This window comes from Neomonachus schauinslandi, chromosome 13, assembly GCF_002201575.2.
Source record: "Neomonachus schauinslandi chromosome 13, ASM220157v2, whole genome shotgun sequence".
Taxonomy (NCBI): domain Eukaryota; kingdom Metazoa; phylum Chordata; class Mammalia; order Carnivora; family Phocidae; genus Neomonachus; species Neomonachus schauinslandi.
The window spans coordinates 86,473,817-86,489,710 of record NC_058415.1 but is presented as its reverse complement, the minus strand read 5'-3'; the positions used below and the strand labels follow the sequence as shown (position 1 = coordinate 86,489,710).

At 46.7% G+C, this 15,894-nt stretch overlaps 1 protein-coding gene across 10 annotated transcripts in view; it reads right to left on the bottom strand.

Moving 5' to 3' along the window:
* SPTAN1 (spectrin alpha, non-erythrocytic 1) overlaps positions 1-13,840 on the bottom strand; it is a 62,791-nt gene extending 48,951 nt beyond the window's left edge. For 5 of the 10 annotated variants that reach the window (XM_021691663.2, XM_021691666.1, XM_021691667.1 and 2 more), the window contains exons 1-3: positions 13,770-13,839; positions 1,694-1,933; positions 618-743 (exon numbers count right to left, since the gene is read on the bottom strand). In XM_021691663.2, the coding sequence (XP_021547338.1) occupies positions 618-743; positions 1,694-1,930 (363 nt within the window). In that variant the 5' untranslated portion in view covers positions 1,931-1,933; positions 13,770-13,839. Of the gene's footprint in view, positions 1-617; positions 744-1,693; positions 1,934-10,822; positions 10,856-13,769 lie in introns of those variants that run through there. The other 5 variants (XM_021691668.1, XM_044920671.1, XM_044920673.1 and 2 more) reach the window with 2 other exon arrangements.
* Positions 13,841-15,894: the final 2,054 nt, after the last annotated feature.

The following is a 15,894-nucleotide window of genomic DNA, read 5'->3' as shown; positions in this document are numbered from 1 at the left end:
CCCAGAACTCAAGTTTTCAACGGAGAACTTTATGGTGTCTGTGATTAATCCTACTGATCTTTGTGTCCTGATCCCCAAATTCACGAATTTCACTAACATGCTCTCCCCTTTAATTACCATCTATAAATTTGGTTTCATTTACGTAATCTTCTTTAAAGTATAATCACATTCTAATTTGTTTTACAAAAAGAATATTAATTTCCCCACTGAGCAGACACATACTTGTTTATATTCATACTGAATCATCATATTACAAAGGCAAGATGTGGGTAACTCCTTTAGGAGACTTCACAAATTCTCTTAAAAGGCTAGAAAAGTGGGGTGCGTGGGTGGCTCAGCGGCCGACTAGTGATTTTGGCTCAGGTCATGATCTCATGATTCGTGGGATCGAGCCCTGTGCTGGGCTCTGCACTTGGTGGGGAATCTGCTTGAGATTCTCTCTCTCCCTCTGCCCCCCACCCCACTCTCTCACTCTAAAATAAATAAAAATCTCAAAAAAAGCTAGAAAAGTCTTTTTAAGAAACCCTACTTGGCATTTAATCCACATTCCTCCACTAACCAGACGCCACCCATACCAGACCAGATGGCCTCCCGTAGCAGGCACTACTCCTACTCACCCTTATGGTTTCAGATGCAAAATGCCCTTCTGAGATCATCAGGTTTCCAGTTTCATCCAGTTTAACAATGGCTCCTGAGTTGGCCTGCACTTCAGCTTCGAAGGCCTGATGCTTCTGAAGCTTGCCCTGTTGGCGGACCATGACGTGAACCACAGCGGCAACCACATGGCAGTCACCATTCTGCCCTCCCCCCTCAGGTCCCCTTACCTCTCCCCTCTTGAACCCTGTTCCCTCTAATTAGGGACACTCAGCATCCCACCCATTCCCCCCCCTGCTCAATTACTCAAATACTCTGACCTCATCTACACTGGCTTTTGGAAGCCTGGCCACTGAGGACCACCACCTTTGTCTAACTTTACTGTCTATCAGGAAATTAGCCTTTATGTGGACATCCAATCCCCTCTAGAAATATAGAGCCACACCAACAATTTTCTTAGCATGTACAATTTACTCTTGGATAATAATCCATCCACATTCACTCATTCTATGACACTTTTTTCTCTTCTTGGATGACTCTGGTATAGTAAGAGAACCATGCGTTCCACCTGCTAAAAAAAAGTCTTTCACCAAAATCAATGAGAAGAAAGGCTTTGTCCTTTTTTAAAAAACAGCTTTAGTGAGGCATAATTTATATCACAAAATTAACTTCGGTTACAATTCAATGATTTTTAAAGACTTGCTTTTGATGTAAGGCTTACCAGTGAGTTGCTTAAAGAGACGCTTAACTATAAATTTCCACCAGCAACACTGTTAGCGTGCCTTTCTTGAAAATTCATTTTCCAAGAGCTCAACCCAGACCCTCCCTAGAAACATGCCACCAAGGGTTGCAAGGCAGTGGTTTCAGAACCATCAGCTTGAAGCATCCAGAAAAGCTAAATACCTGCAAGATTTCACATACACCCTTAGTGTGTACAGTATAATACACACACCAAGGGCTTTTCAGAATAGTTAGTCCTGCCTTATGTCTGATCTACATTCTTCTTGCTCAAGGTCATAATTAAATGACTGTGTGATTTGGGGGCAAAAACATTTGAGCTCATGAGTTCTGGCAGGAATCTCAGGGAGATGAGACGCACCTGCAAGTTGGTTGGGTCTTTATAATTCTCATCGGATGCGATCTGTAGTTTCTCCTGAATCCATTTCTCCAGCTCCTCAGCATCTCTCTGGAAAAACTGGAATCGATAGGAGTCTTCAAGCTTCTGGCGCCTAAGGGTTGAGAGCTCCTTGAAGCGGTGGTATCTGTCTAGGACCTGCTGCCTCCTCTCCTGGATGTCCTCTGCTGTTTCCAGCACTTTGACCCCACTTGGGTCCATTTTCTGAAAAGACAGAATGCCCTGAAATAAGCACAGACTGAAGTGGATTTCATGGAATCAACCTTTCTGAAGGAAAGAATTACCAGATAGCCCTGGCAGACAAATGGAAGGAGAAGGTAGTCCCTTCTCAAGACAGAACAATGAGCCTTGATTCTATTCCTTTGTGAAAAATAGCCATCCACTTGCTGCAACACCTGCCTACATGGGTACCTCAGAGGATGCCTAACCAACATCGCAGCCAAACTCAGAGAAACCGGGAGAACTAGAGTTTACCAGCAATTCTACACGGGCTTTAAGGATTCAAAGGAAATGCCAAAGTGGTACTCAAAGAAATTACTGAAAAATCCATTCAAAAGTCCTTTCACCTGGTCTCTATATTCCATTGTGTGGAGATTAGAAAGAATTTACTCTTACTTAAATCAGTTTTTCTAGCTTTCCATATCTCAGCCTGTTATCCAACGAAGAAAAGGGGATGATTACAAAGTAACAGAGTCCTTGACATCAATAAGAATTTACCTAATCAGGGATGCTTGGGTGGCTCATTTGGTTTAGCGTCTGCTTTTGGCTCGGGTCATGATCCCAGGGTCCTGGGATCGAGTCCCGCATCGGGCTCCTTGCTCCATGAGGAGCCTGCTTCTCCCTCTGCCTGCCGCTCCCCCTGCTTGTCTCTCTCTCTCTCTCGTTCTGACAAATAAATAAAATCTTTAAAAAAAAAAAAAAAAAAAAGAATTTACCTAGTCAGAGCCCCTGAGTTCCCAGTTTTTGGGAAACATCAACCCTCAAGTCTTCCTCAGGCTACCAGAGCGCCTGGGCCAAGGACAGGCCATGTTGCCCGTGAATGTGCACACACAAAAAATCACAGTGCAACTTAAAAAAAAAAGTGTGGTGAGTTGTACACCTGAAACTAATAAAAGTGGTATGTCAACTACAGTTTAAAAAAATTCAGGTTTACGTCACAAATACTTGCATTACATAAATTTTAAAGTAGTGGATGCTTTACATAAAGATTAGCAGCGATTATTAAACAGGTAAGCAGGTGGTCATGCATCTAAATCTGAATCTGATGTGATACTAAAAATCAGAAATCTAAACACAAGAACAAGAAGGTGTGGTGCAAGGTTTACCCTGCTTTCCGCCCACCGACCACTGTGGACAGCACACTGTGGAGCTCAGCCCCAGGCTCCAGTTCGCCACGACGGCAGGCTGACAGAGGAGGCAGCACTCCCGCCAGCACTCAATCTGCCCCAACTCTAAATCCCCAGATTTCTGGACACTTTAACCAAATTTTCAAGTCAAAAAGAAAACTTGACTTACTGATGGGCAAAACCCAGAAGATGCTACCCATGCTCATCAGGAGTAACCCTTGATTCCTCTAACCTACAGACCACAGCGGGAAAGAGGTACAGACTAATGACAAAGAGCTTCTAAATGTGTCAGTACCACATGACCTTGCACGGGCCACTTTCCTGTGCCTCAGTTTGCTACAATGATTAAAAATGACAGGTGAAAATGAGGCATCTCGGGGCCCTTCCAAATGTCAAATTACATTCTACAGAAGATTCAGAGATTTGGTAGGAAAGCAGAACAGATAAACTTTCTAGCCTCTCCAGCTATTGTCCCATAATTTATACACGGTATGAAAACTGTGTTACCCAGGAGACATTTGAGAGCTCTTCTTGTTCACCTGGCCAGGCTAACAGCAGAGGATAAGCAGGCTAATAAGGACTAGGCAGGGAAGTCTCAAGAGTGCCCCCAGCATCCAGCTGGGAGGTAAACAGCATTGGTGGGATCCAGGTGAGTCACAGTTTTTAACTCTTCAGGGATTAAAGCAGCTTCAAGAGGTAGCAAGAAATCATCCTCTGCACCTGATCAACTCAGGACTATCTTTCTAGGAAGCCACGATCTTCCTCACAGAGAGGACATGAGGTGATTGTAGCCCTATCACCTCCTTCCAAATTATTCCCCACGTACTGACCATTATTTTGTTGTACTATTGTTTCCCCACAAAGTCTGATTGATTGATTGATTTTACTATAAAAAGGAACATATTCTTGGCCACATGCTCCCATGCTTTAAGACCTTTTATGGCTCCCTTCTGAGGGAGGAAAGAATCCAGCTCTTTAGCAGGACCTTGTGATTTGGCCCAATACATGTGACTCGTATCATCTCTCACCCATGTCCCCTACCCTCTAGGAATACTGAAATATTCTTTCTCTTCCAAATACAGAATTCTCTTTAAAGACTCTAAGCTAGGGATGCCTGGGTGGCTTAGTCAGTTAAGTGTCTGCCTTCAGCTCAGGTCATGTTCCCAGGGTCCTCCCTTGCTCAGCCGGGAGCCTGCTTCTCCCTCTGCCTGCCACTCCCCTTGCTTGTGTGTGCGCTCTCTCTCCCCTTGACAAATAAATAACATCTTAAAAAAAAAAACAAAAAGACTCCAAGCTATTTGCCCTGGCTTCCTTTGTGTAGAATGATCTGCCTCTCCTCTGCCTAGATAACTCCTATTTATACCTCAGTGCCCAGCTGAGAGGAGTAAGCTGTATGATCTTGCCCCCTTCCCAAGCTGTACTCAATGCTCCTTCCTTCCCTCCTTCTCAGAATTAATCACACTTTTCTACAGATTTACAAAGCACTTGCATATACTTCCCACGGTGTAATTAGACTGAGCAACCTCATCTTTGTATCCCCGATTTCTGGCATACACGGGCCATTAGGAAATGTGTGTTGACAAATAACCAAGTATATGCTCAGTGCTGTAGCCACCACGCAGGAGACTGGAATTCACTTGTAAAAGGTGGGGATAGTGCTCCATCATCCACCCAAGTTACAGTTTCCATATTGTCAAATTGGAATTCCACCCAGGCAAAAGCCAGATTTGTGACAAGAACTGCAAATGGAGAATGAAGCTCTACAACTAGGTGTCAGCCTACTGAGCAAATGGAAATTACTAATCTTGGACTGAGCACATGGCAGTACATTGTGAGAAATGAGGTGGCCTTTTCCCTCCAGTCGGGTGTGCCCTTGGTGAAACAGAGCTCAAGATGGCAGTTCTGTTATCAACAGATAGCTGTGTCTGGAAAAAGTATCTTCTATCCTTAAAACCCCAAACTGAGGGTAACCTTAAAAAATTAAATGTCTGGGGGCACCTGGGTGGCTCAGTTGGTAAGCATCCAACTCTTGGTTTCGGCTCAAGCCATGGGATTGAGTCCCATGGAGCCTGCTTGAGATTCTATCTCCTCCCTCTGCCCCTCCCCCCTCAAATAAATAAATAAATAGGTCTTTTTTTTTTTTTTTAAAGTAAACACCTGTTCACAGTGGAGTGGAGTTTCTGTAACGATACTTCATTACAACAGGGAAGTTCTGGTTCACATTGCTGCCCTAAGAATCTCAGCCTCTTTGGGTTTTTGATGAGGATCACTACCACATTGACTAGAATGTAAACGGGACTTCACTCACTCACCTACACTGTCTGCTCCAGCCATATCTCTTATCAAACTCCCACACCAACTCCAAGTTACAACCCTGGCAGGGCCCATTTCCCAGTTTAGAAAGTCCCCTTGGTCAGGAATGTTCTCTCCTACTCCCAGATTCACCACCCAATACCATACAAACCCCTCCAAGTCTAATGCAACTACCGTGATCTCTCTGCAGTCCTAAGTCAGAAGTCTTCACTCCCCCCATGCTTCTCTTTAGAGCACGATCACATTCTGCCAGGTTTTCTCCCTGCCATTTTTGTGATTCTTTAGTAAATTTAGAGTTCCTAAGGGACTATATAAAAAAGACCTTATCTTCCTCTTCCTCTCTGACCACAGAACTCGGCACATAGTACAGGCAGTTACATTCTGAACCTGGAAACAGAGAAACTGCAGCACTTCATTATTAAGTAGGCAGGGGACACAAGGTCATCTAATAACCGAGTCACAGAGCCTACCTGGGGTGAGCCATGATCCTCTGGTTCCCAGACTAGCGTGCCAGAACCAATGATTCTGCACATGACTGCAACTGACATACTCTTTTATTGATGGCTGTTTGCGTATTCATTCCTTTCACTACCTCTTATTTTTCCCATCACCACTTTGGAGGGAAGAAAGGGGGAAGCAGATATATTAATTATTCAAAAAAATAAAAACTGGGCTCCTGCTGGCTCAGCCAGCGCAGCATGTGACTCTCAGGGTCGTGAGTTCGAGTCCCACACTGGGTGTAGAGATTACTTAAATAAAAACTTAAATTTTTTTAATCAAGAAATAAATATTTTTTTTTAAAGATTTTTATTTATTTATTTGAGACAGAGAGAATGAGAGACAGAGAGCATGAGAGGGAGGAGGGTCAGAGGGAGAAGCAGACTCCCTGCCGAGCAGGGAGCCCGATGCGGGACTCGATCCCGGGACTCCAGGATCATGACCTGAGCCGAAGGCAGTCGCTTAACCAACTGAGCCACCCAGGCGCCCAAGAAATAAATACTTTGTTTTTGTAAGATTCTTAAGTTAGTAAACAATCAGGGTTAAGAAATTATACACTTCCTTTATTCTAATCCCTTGAGAAACCGTTTAAGATGAAAAAAGAGCAGGAAATTGTGTCTAATTTGCTCCCTCACAAAATTTTCTGGCAACGAAATGTGCCAAGGAAGGTGTAGTTACATATGAAACCACCACAGTGCACGAGTTCCTGCAAGAAGCCTGAGTCCCTTAGATTAATGCTTAGGGTGTCTGTCCTGCCTCTTCATACACAGGATTCACTGCATTTCTAAAATCCTTTAGCTGCTATGGAAATTTCTAAGAAATCTCACTGGGGAGCAGGCCCTTTATGACGAAGCCAAGAATCCCCAACATAATGCGGCAAGGGCACTGCCTTAGCAAGTCCCCCTGCCTACCAATCCAGGGAGACAGTCCAGCGAGGCCCTGCTGAAATTAACCAACCTAAAAGGCCCTCTTTGTCACCCCAGTGAAGTAGAACAAGTCAATTCTATACCAAGTGCTTTGGTCAGGCAATAATGGACTTTTCTTTCCTGCGGATCAGCTGACGTCAGTAGGTGGGAGCTCTGCCAAGCCACCACTGGCTGTCCCTGGGGAGCTGGGCATCTGAAAGTCATCAAAGCTCTCCCACTGCTGTGGGCATTCAGGATCCTCATTTGCACGGTTACAGGAGCCTAAGATGATGGGTTAATAAGAGTTCCCCACCCCTTAACCTGATAGGGAGCGGTCTCTAAGTTTACCTATAGAAGCTCTAGTTTCTTTGCTCGGAAACGGGTCATTTCCATTGATGATACTAAAAATCAGAAAAACGTTCGTATCACCAAGAACTACTGCCGCTGGAAGATGTGCTAGGCTCTCCCCCAAAACTACGTGGAGGGAGTTAGTGGGATTTTTTGGACTGTGTGTGTGCAACATTCCCCCCAGGACTGAGGCTGCAGGCGGCAAGAACCCCACCCCTGCCCTGAAATATGCAGCTGACTGATAAGGCAGGCTCCACGGAGAATGTTCCAGGCTGTTCCCAGCCTTAATGGGATTAATGCCTTTTGAGAGCTAGAAAGGAAGACTTTGGGAAATGTGCCATTAAAAAACAATCTCCTGGGAGGGAGGTGGGAGGATGGGTTACCCTATTACCAAATTTTACACATGGGTATTGAGGAGGGCACGATGGAGCACTGGGTGTTATGCACAAACAATGAATCATGGAACACTACATCTAAAACTAATGATGTAATGTATGGGGATTAACATAACAATTAAAAAAACAGGAAAAAAAAACCAACAATCTCCAACCACACGAGCCTATCTATCTATTTCACTAACTGTCTAAAAACCCACAGAGGAACCAACTTCCTAGGACTGCAGTCGACTGTTTATCTCAAAGGAGCCCATCAACTCTGATTTTGCCAATCAGGTCTCTGTCCACGGAGAATAAAGGAGAGGAAATGAAGTGCTAAATATATTCTCTGTATGTTTAAGGACAGCTTCCCATTGAAAGTAACCGAAGAAAAATGTTGTATTTTTGCGAATATTTTTCGAGTAGACTGAAGATGCAGGCTATTTATAAATGCTGCAATACAGCAGTCAAAATGTTAGCCGCATCATTCAGCAAGTAACATGAATTGATCTCGGGGGATAAAACAGGAATTACAACTATGTCCTCTATTGTAATAAATTAAAAGACCTTGTCAGCATTCTTACAATATTGCCAGATCTCTGGGAAGAAAGGGGGGGGGTGTCTAAAGATACGAACCTTGGGTAGAAAGTTCTAGTTTAATCCAAAGATATAACATGCCTGAGAATGACTCCTCATATCTGACACAAATTCACACATATTATCAACTGAAAATGGATTTCTACAGAAAAGGCTAGACACTAATTAATAACTGTCTTCTTGCAAATGCCAAGAGACGGCTGTCTGAGCCAGTTCTTGGTATTGAGGGAATTTTTAAATGGCTTGGCCTCACCTACAGAAGCTCTCTGCCCCGCTGTGCAAGGGGATTCGTCTCTGGAGGACGGGAGGGACGGGTATTAAGGGATCTGAGTTAGGCAACAGAAAAGACTGCCGATAGAAATCGTTCTCAGACCAAAGGTCAGATGCCTCCAACTCAGCGAACCTGGCACCTGCAGTGAGTAGTTTAGGACACCCTCCCACAGATCTTGGGAGAGGGGAGGAATTCAGCACAATTTCCCTGTGGAACCCCACAAGAGAATCCATTTGTAGTAAGGATGAAGGAGTCACGGAGACAAAGCGCCGGATCTGCTGCAGAATGTGCTGGATATAAGAGGCATCTGGAAAACTACACAACGAACTCCAATTTCACCAGATACACTCTTTTGCAAGGAAAGGGATTTGGGGGGGCTAAAGGGATGAACAGATCATTTGGCTCTATGGAAAAATTCATACACATCGCCCAAAGCAAAAGGTCAGAAAAACCATCCCTCAGATTTACTTTGGTTGCTTAGTCAAGAGCTCAAAGGGGCAGGACTGACAACGCAGTTTTTTCCCCTGGTTCAGAAAGCCAACCTATTACCAAATTTTACACGTGCAAAGCAGGAGAACTATATCCACACATGTGGAAGGGCTTCTCTGGAGAACAAAGCACCAAAGAACTGTTTAGCACCCATTAACATTTTATACCAGCTGATTCTCAGATCAAGCAAATGAACTCCAAACCAGCTCAGCTGCAGATTTTAGTGGTAGAACTGATGGTAAGCAGAGAAATAAATAATACATAAATTAAGAGTTTCAACCATGAGGGGCGCCTGGGTGGCTAAGTCAGTTAAGCGGCTGCCTTCGGCTCAGGTCATGATCTCAGGGTCCTAGGATCAAGCCCCACATTGGGCTCCCTGCTCCGCGGGAAGCCTGCTTCTCCCTCTCCCACTCCCCCTGCTTGTGTTCCCTCTCTCGCTGTATCTCTCTCTGTCAAATAAATAAATAAAATAGTTTATTTTTATTTATTTATTTATTTTTAAGATTTTATTTATTTGAGAGAGAGAGAATGAGAGACAGAGCGCATGAGAAGGAGGAGGGTCAGAGGGAGAAGCAGACTCCCCACCAAGCAGGGAGCCCGATGCGGGACTCGATCCCGGGACTCCAGGATCATGACCTGAGCCGAAGGCAGTCGCCTAACCAACTGAGCCACCCAGGCGCCCCTAAATAAAATATTTAAAAAAAAGTTTTAACCATGAATAAAAACAACTATTTTTCCTTCTGTGGATCTGCATGTCGGCCTTCAGACTATTCACTTCAACTCATTAGCCCATTTCTGCAGAGGTGAGCAGGGACTTAGCTTTAAGAAAGCAAAAGATTCGGGGCGCCTGGGTGGCTCAGTTGGTTAGGCGGCTGCCTTCCGCTCAGGTCATGATCCTGGAATCCCGGGATCGAGTCCCATATCGGGCTCCCTGCTCAGCAGGGTGTCTGCTTCTCCCTCTGACCCTCTTCCCTCTCGTGCTCTCTCTCATTCTCTCTCTCAAATAAAATCTTTAAAAAAAAAAAAAAAAGCAAAAGATTCATACTGCATTGCATCAAAATCCAGATATGCAGAGCAACGTTGAGAAAACTTACTTCTGAACGCTTCCCAAATACTATCATGTTGCTACTTACCTCTTAACCTGTAAAATTCAGATGAGAGGTATTTAAGTGCAAAATATTGTTACTGACATTCAAAACAGGAAAAGGTTATATTGTGGCCCATTTTTATAAACCTCGTTTCAACCAATTCACCACTCTGATTTATAAAAGGGCTTGCCTTGGATTTATCATTAGAAATTTGCAAAGTTTATATTTCTCCTTATAGGATATCAAGACATTAATTTTAAGCATTTTTCTTTTTGAAAAAGGTCCAATTTAGCAAACATTCAAAAACTGTACACAAAATAATATAGTGAGCTTTTTTTAGCCAAGAAAATCCAAGCTCCATTTCCTTACAAGGATTGTGGCAGAGAAAATTAGTCGATGGGAACAGGAAACAAACCCAAGTTTACGATATTTGTCAAATTTAAAAACACTACTTTTACGACACATTTTCATATTATTTTTTCCAAACACCTAAGATAATCTGTTCAGTCCCTTGGTTCTTAAGAACCAAGTAACCATCAATAAAAAGATCAGCAAACACTACATGCAAACACCAGTAGGGTGAGAAAAAATTAATATATTCATACCTGAAAGAGAGGAAGGCAAAAAACAGGAGGCTTTGGCAATTTTAGAATAAATTTACTAAGACTTTTGTTCATGTAACACCAAAAAAAAAAAAACAATAGAGAAAAACCCCAACCCTAACCAATTGGCTTCACAGAAAAGTCATGCAGGCAGGGTTTTCTCCCCCTCTTTGGATCATTCAACCTCTGCCACAAATGCGTCTTCACTGCAAGCCAGGCAAAACCGAAAAGGCAATCTGTTTCCTGCATGCTGGTCAAATACCTGGACTCTGCGTTTACGAAACGATGACAACATGATGGAGGAATGTGGAGTCTAAAGAGGGAGGGGGAAAGCAAGATAACAAGCTTCTAAGGGCAAACTGAACAAAATCACTTCAAAATGAAAACAGACCATTAGGAATATCTGAAACACAAATAAAAACCAAATTCCTGCTGTTCTCCCGATGCCTTTCTTGTTCTGTAGAGCTTCTGAATCCCACAGGGATTTAAAATATGGAAAGAGACCCAACGTTCTCTGGTCCCTTAGCAGTTCCTATCTAGATGTGCTGCCTTGGCCAAGTTATACCCCCCTTGGGTCTCAGCTTCCCCACTTTTCAAACAGAGAATACTGAATATGCTTTCTAACACTAAACACGCCCTCCCCAGATCCACAGTCCAATAAATTGAGACTCCCCGGACTGATTCCTAAATCCCTTTCCATTCAGTAACAAAACACCAAGACCTCATGAGAAACAAGAAAGAACTCAAGCTATAGAGATCGGACTTGGGCCTCGTTTACTGGTACACTTCCTTTACAGAATACTATTTCCTGTTCAAAACCCGTACAAGAGGGGTGCCTGGGTGGCTCAGTCATTAAGCGTCTGCCTTCAGCTCAGGTCATGATCCCAGGGTTCTGGGATTGAGCCCCGCATCAGGCTCCCTGCTCAGCAGGGAGCCTGCTTCTCCCTCTCCCACTCCCCCCTGCGTGTGTTCCCTCTCTCGCTATGTCTCAATCTGTCAAATAAATAAATAGAACCTTAAAAAAAAAAAAAAAAACCCGTACAAGAGGAATATGCAAAAAAGGTGGAAGGGAGGTAACTGGCACAGCTGCTCCGTGCCCTGGGGCCCAGGCCCCAAGTGCTCGGCCGGCTCTGCGCTCCTCCTCAGCATTCCGGGAGTCAGTACTTGCCATCAGGGCGGCGCATTCTTCTACCTACTCTGACCACAGCTGCAGCAGCCCGGACCACATAGCTAGCGGAGTCCTTGCATAGCCCACGGAGGATTGATTACAAGGCCGGCCTCGTGCCCACTATCCTTCGTGCAGGTTCAGCAATGACAGGGCTGTGGACTGCAACTGACACTCGATGCTTAGGATCTGCAGTCGGCCCCTCCCTTTGGGATGAAGGCAGGTAAGGAAAAATAGAGCAAATTCTAACCCAGGGAACCAAAAGAAAGATGTATTTATAAACCGGATCTCACCACCTAAACCTGTTCATCAGATTATTTGACAAGCTCATATTAGAGCCTGTGACATATCAGATTTCTCCAATTGCTAGATCGCTACAAAACCCACTGCCAAGACCAAAAGCATATCCGAGGATGTTGCTCAGCTGATGGGTTTCTCTAAGAACTGCTTCACACCTGTCCAGCACAGAGCAAATCCTCCCTTCGAGGTTCATCTCTCTGTGGAAGTCCCTAGATAACAGCTAACACACTTTGAGGGTCCCCTTGAGTAATTATTGGCCCAGTTACTAAAAGAGGCTTATTGTTAATTTCCTGCAGAGGTCCTTACTGCAGCACATTTTTTTTCCCTACAGCACATTTTTAAACTTTGACTTCAATTTGACCTTTGAAAATCGAAGACTTTAGCTGCACCAAAGGGAAAAGACTAGTTCAGGAGTTGGAACCTTGGCTCAATAGCTTCATACAGCTGAGTGTTCCCACAGCTATTCTTAAGATTTTCTGTTTCCTGACACCCCCACCCTTCCATCTTTGATACATTCTGTTTTACTTAGGTCCAATTGCTATGACTCCGCAATTTCTCCACACATTATTAAAATACTTCAGATGGTCTCTCTTCTATTCTTCCCTGACAGCCATGATGGTTAAATTTTTCTAAAATACCATGATGAAGACGGAACAAAGGGCCTACGTATTTTAGGATCTATTATATAAATGAGATTTGACAAGGTGTTGGGGCAATTCGATCATCTCAACCCAACTTTCTGGGCTATTGAGGCCTTTGAGGCTTTTGATTTAAAACGTGCATATGCAACCCTTAACCTCGACAAACCCCTTATTTAAAATATTCTGTCCCAATGCATCAAAGAGACTCTTAAAGGCAATTTTTTTTAGGAAGCATCTTGTCAAATTCGCAGGGCTAGCTTTCAAACAAAAGGCTGCTCTATCATTCAACACTGCCGTGGCTGCAGAATTTTGGACAAATAATATGATATCCTCCAATCGAAAGACCGTCTCGGGTGGGGCGGGGGGTAGGGGGAGGGGAATAACTCGTAAGCTATTGAGTTATTGGATTTGAGTCTCATACAAAGAAGCGCCGCATTTACCTGTTATTTACAAGCAAATCACAACTGTGTAGAAAAAAAATGTTTATTACGAGGAAGGAAAAGGAGATGGCCAGTCTCAGACCTTTCTGCGTCTAGAGAGAAGGCCAAGAATCGCCACACTGGATGAAATTAAGGTCAAAGAGCCCTTTCCTCTATGCTCTCGGCTCTTCCTCCCTCAAGGGCTGGGCCGGCATTGCTGTGGGGACTGGGGAAAAGGAGCTGCAGAAGTCGCTCCCCACCGAGACAAGGGATCGGGGGCGCTGGGGGAGCGCTCTGCAGGAAGGGGTATGGTGACGATCCCGCCAGGGGCCCCCGCCCCACCTGCCGCAGCCGGATGGGGCAGGGCGGGGCCGCAGCCCGGCTTGGGGGTGGGGGAGCGGGACGGACCCGGCGGCCTCGCCTCTCCCCCCTCCGCCCAGTCAATGACATTCCAGCGGCCGGCGCCCAGGCTGGGCCGGGCTGCTCCTCCGCAGCCCACGCTCCCCCGGCCGGTTGCGGCCGGCCCGCCGGATCCCCGCCGGTCGGAGGGAGCTGAGAGGCGGCCGGGCTCACCTGTCCGCGCTCTGGCCCCACCCCGCCCCAGGGGCTGCCCGGCTCCCCACCCAGGGGCCGGCTGCCCTCGGGCCCCGCTCCCTCCCCGAGCTCCCCTGCTCCCCCTCTCACCGTCTCCTGCTGGGTGAGGGCGGTGGGTGCGCCGGGCTGGGGGGGTGGGGGGGGTGTTGCTGAGGGACCGACGCGCCTCCGCGGCCTCCCGCCTCGCCGTTGGCTCCGCAGCGGGTAGTGGCGGCGACGCGCCCGGCTGGCCTCTTTTATAGGCGGCCACGCGCGTTCCGGCGGCGGGCGGGCGCGAGCGCGGGGGAAGCGCCGGGGCGCGGCGCGAGGGGCGGGGGCGAGCGCCGGCAGAGCTAAGGGGGCGGAGCTCCCGCCGGCTCGCTGCCCGATCGCGCGACGGAAAGGGCCGAACGGTCCCGGAAGGAGCCGAAGCGCCGCTGCGGGGGAAGAGCCGACCCGGGGGAGCGCGGCGGGAGGATGGGAAAGGAGGGCGCGCGCCAGGGGTGGGGGGAGATGGTGCAATGGAGTCACTGCCTTCGCCCGGGCTGGCCGAGATGCGGCAGCCGCCCCGCCCTTCCCGCACCTCGGATCCTCCAATCCTGCCCCTCCCCGCCCTGCAGAGAATCTTCTGCACCCCACCCCGCCCCTCCACCCCTGGGAGCCCTTCCAGGACTGCAGCGAAGGGCGGGGCAGGGGCCGTCGCTGCAGTCTGGCCGGGGATGCTAAGCACCCATGTCTGTAAAACGCCCAGTCCCCAAGGGTAAGATCACCCCCGGGCTTTTCTTCTTCCTGCCTCCTTTCCCTAGGAGATGGCTGCGGCCGGGACCCAAGTCAGCCTACTCTGGTGGGGGCTGGGGCCTAGAAACCGAGGATGATTTGGGCTCCAGGTTTGAGGTGGTGGTAAGAAAAGGCCGTATCTGATCCCCCAAGAATAAAGACTAATTTGGAGTTGAAGTCTGTCGTTTGGGATTTGGAGAGTTAATAATTTTTTATATCCTTATAGCAAAAGCTTTCTGACAGGTCGCCAGTGGAATAGGATGCATTAGTTGTATTTTATAAACAAGACGTTAAAGTTCCTCAGGCCACGGGGCGCCTGGGTGGCTCAGTCGTTAAGCGTCTGCCTTTGGCTCAGGTCATGATCTCAGGGTCCTAGGATGGAGCCCCGCATCGGGCTCCCTGCTCCACGGGAAGCCTGCTTCTCCCTCTCCCACTCCCCCTGCTTGTGTTCCTTCTCTCGCTGTGTCTCTCTCTGTCAAATAAATAAATAAAATCTTAAAAAAAAAAAAAAAAGTTCTTCAGGCCACAATTAGTTGAACTTTCCTTACGTACCAGGCGCTTTGGTAAGCATTTCATGTTACCTTTTTTTAAAAAATCTGTGCAATAATTTTACGAGGTATGTATTATTCCCCCATTTTAGAAATGAGCACTCTGACATGGAAGCTAGGTCTCTTGCCTAGGTTAGGCAGCTAGCAAGAAGAAAAGCTAGGATTAGAAAAAAAAAAAAGAGAGAAGAAGAAAAGCTAGGATTTGGATCCAAGCAGTCAGAACCTTCTCTTAAACAGTATGTTCTGCTGTCTTCCCCTAGGAAAGGGAGGCACTGCAATGGTGGATGCTAGGGTGCTGGGGTGGGGGGAAAGAGGATTTCTGAAGTTTCTGTTACTTACAGTCTTAGCAGTTTAAGAGCCTGGCTCTAAACTCTAGTGGAGCCCAAAGCCCTCTGTTGGGAAGCCCTTTCCCCACCCCCGCTTCTGTGACAGCTGGGCCACAGCCACTGGGAGTAACACCCAGATCATTCCTGTGCAGTCAGGCAGACCAGGAGCTCTGCAGCTCGGAAGGCCTCAGCCTCCTGGTTACCAAGCAGCCCTGGGCACTGTACCAGAACTTGGGCCCAGGCCCAGCCCTGGGCTTCCTGGTCCTCTGCAGTCTGGCCTTCTTCCCCTGTGCCTGGGATCCGCCATCTGGTTTCTAAGCTGCCCTTTTCTAAGGAAATATTCTCCTATTCCCTCAACCCATCGGAGTGCAGAGAAAAGAAAAAGAATGGCCACACCCCAGAAGCAGCTTTGTAGAATCTGGAGGAAAAACGTAGGAGCTAAGAGGCATTTCCTGCAATCTTCTATAAAGAGAAAACAGGACTGGGTAACTCCTCCCTGGGGTGTGCGTTTCTGGAACAGTTGATGGCGTCGACAGCCTCTTCTGCACCAGGGAGCAACAAAATGTTTAATCATATAATCAGCTC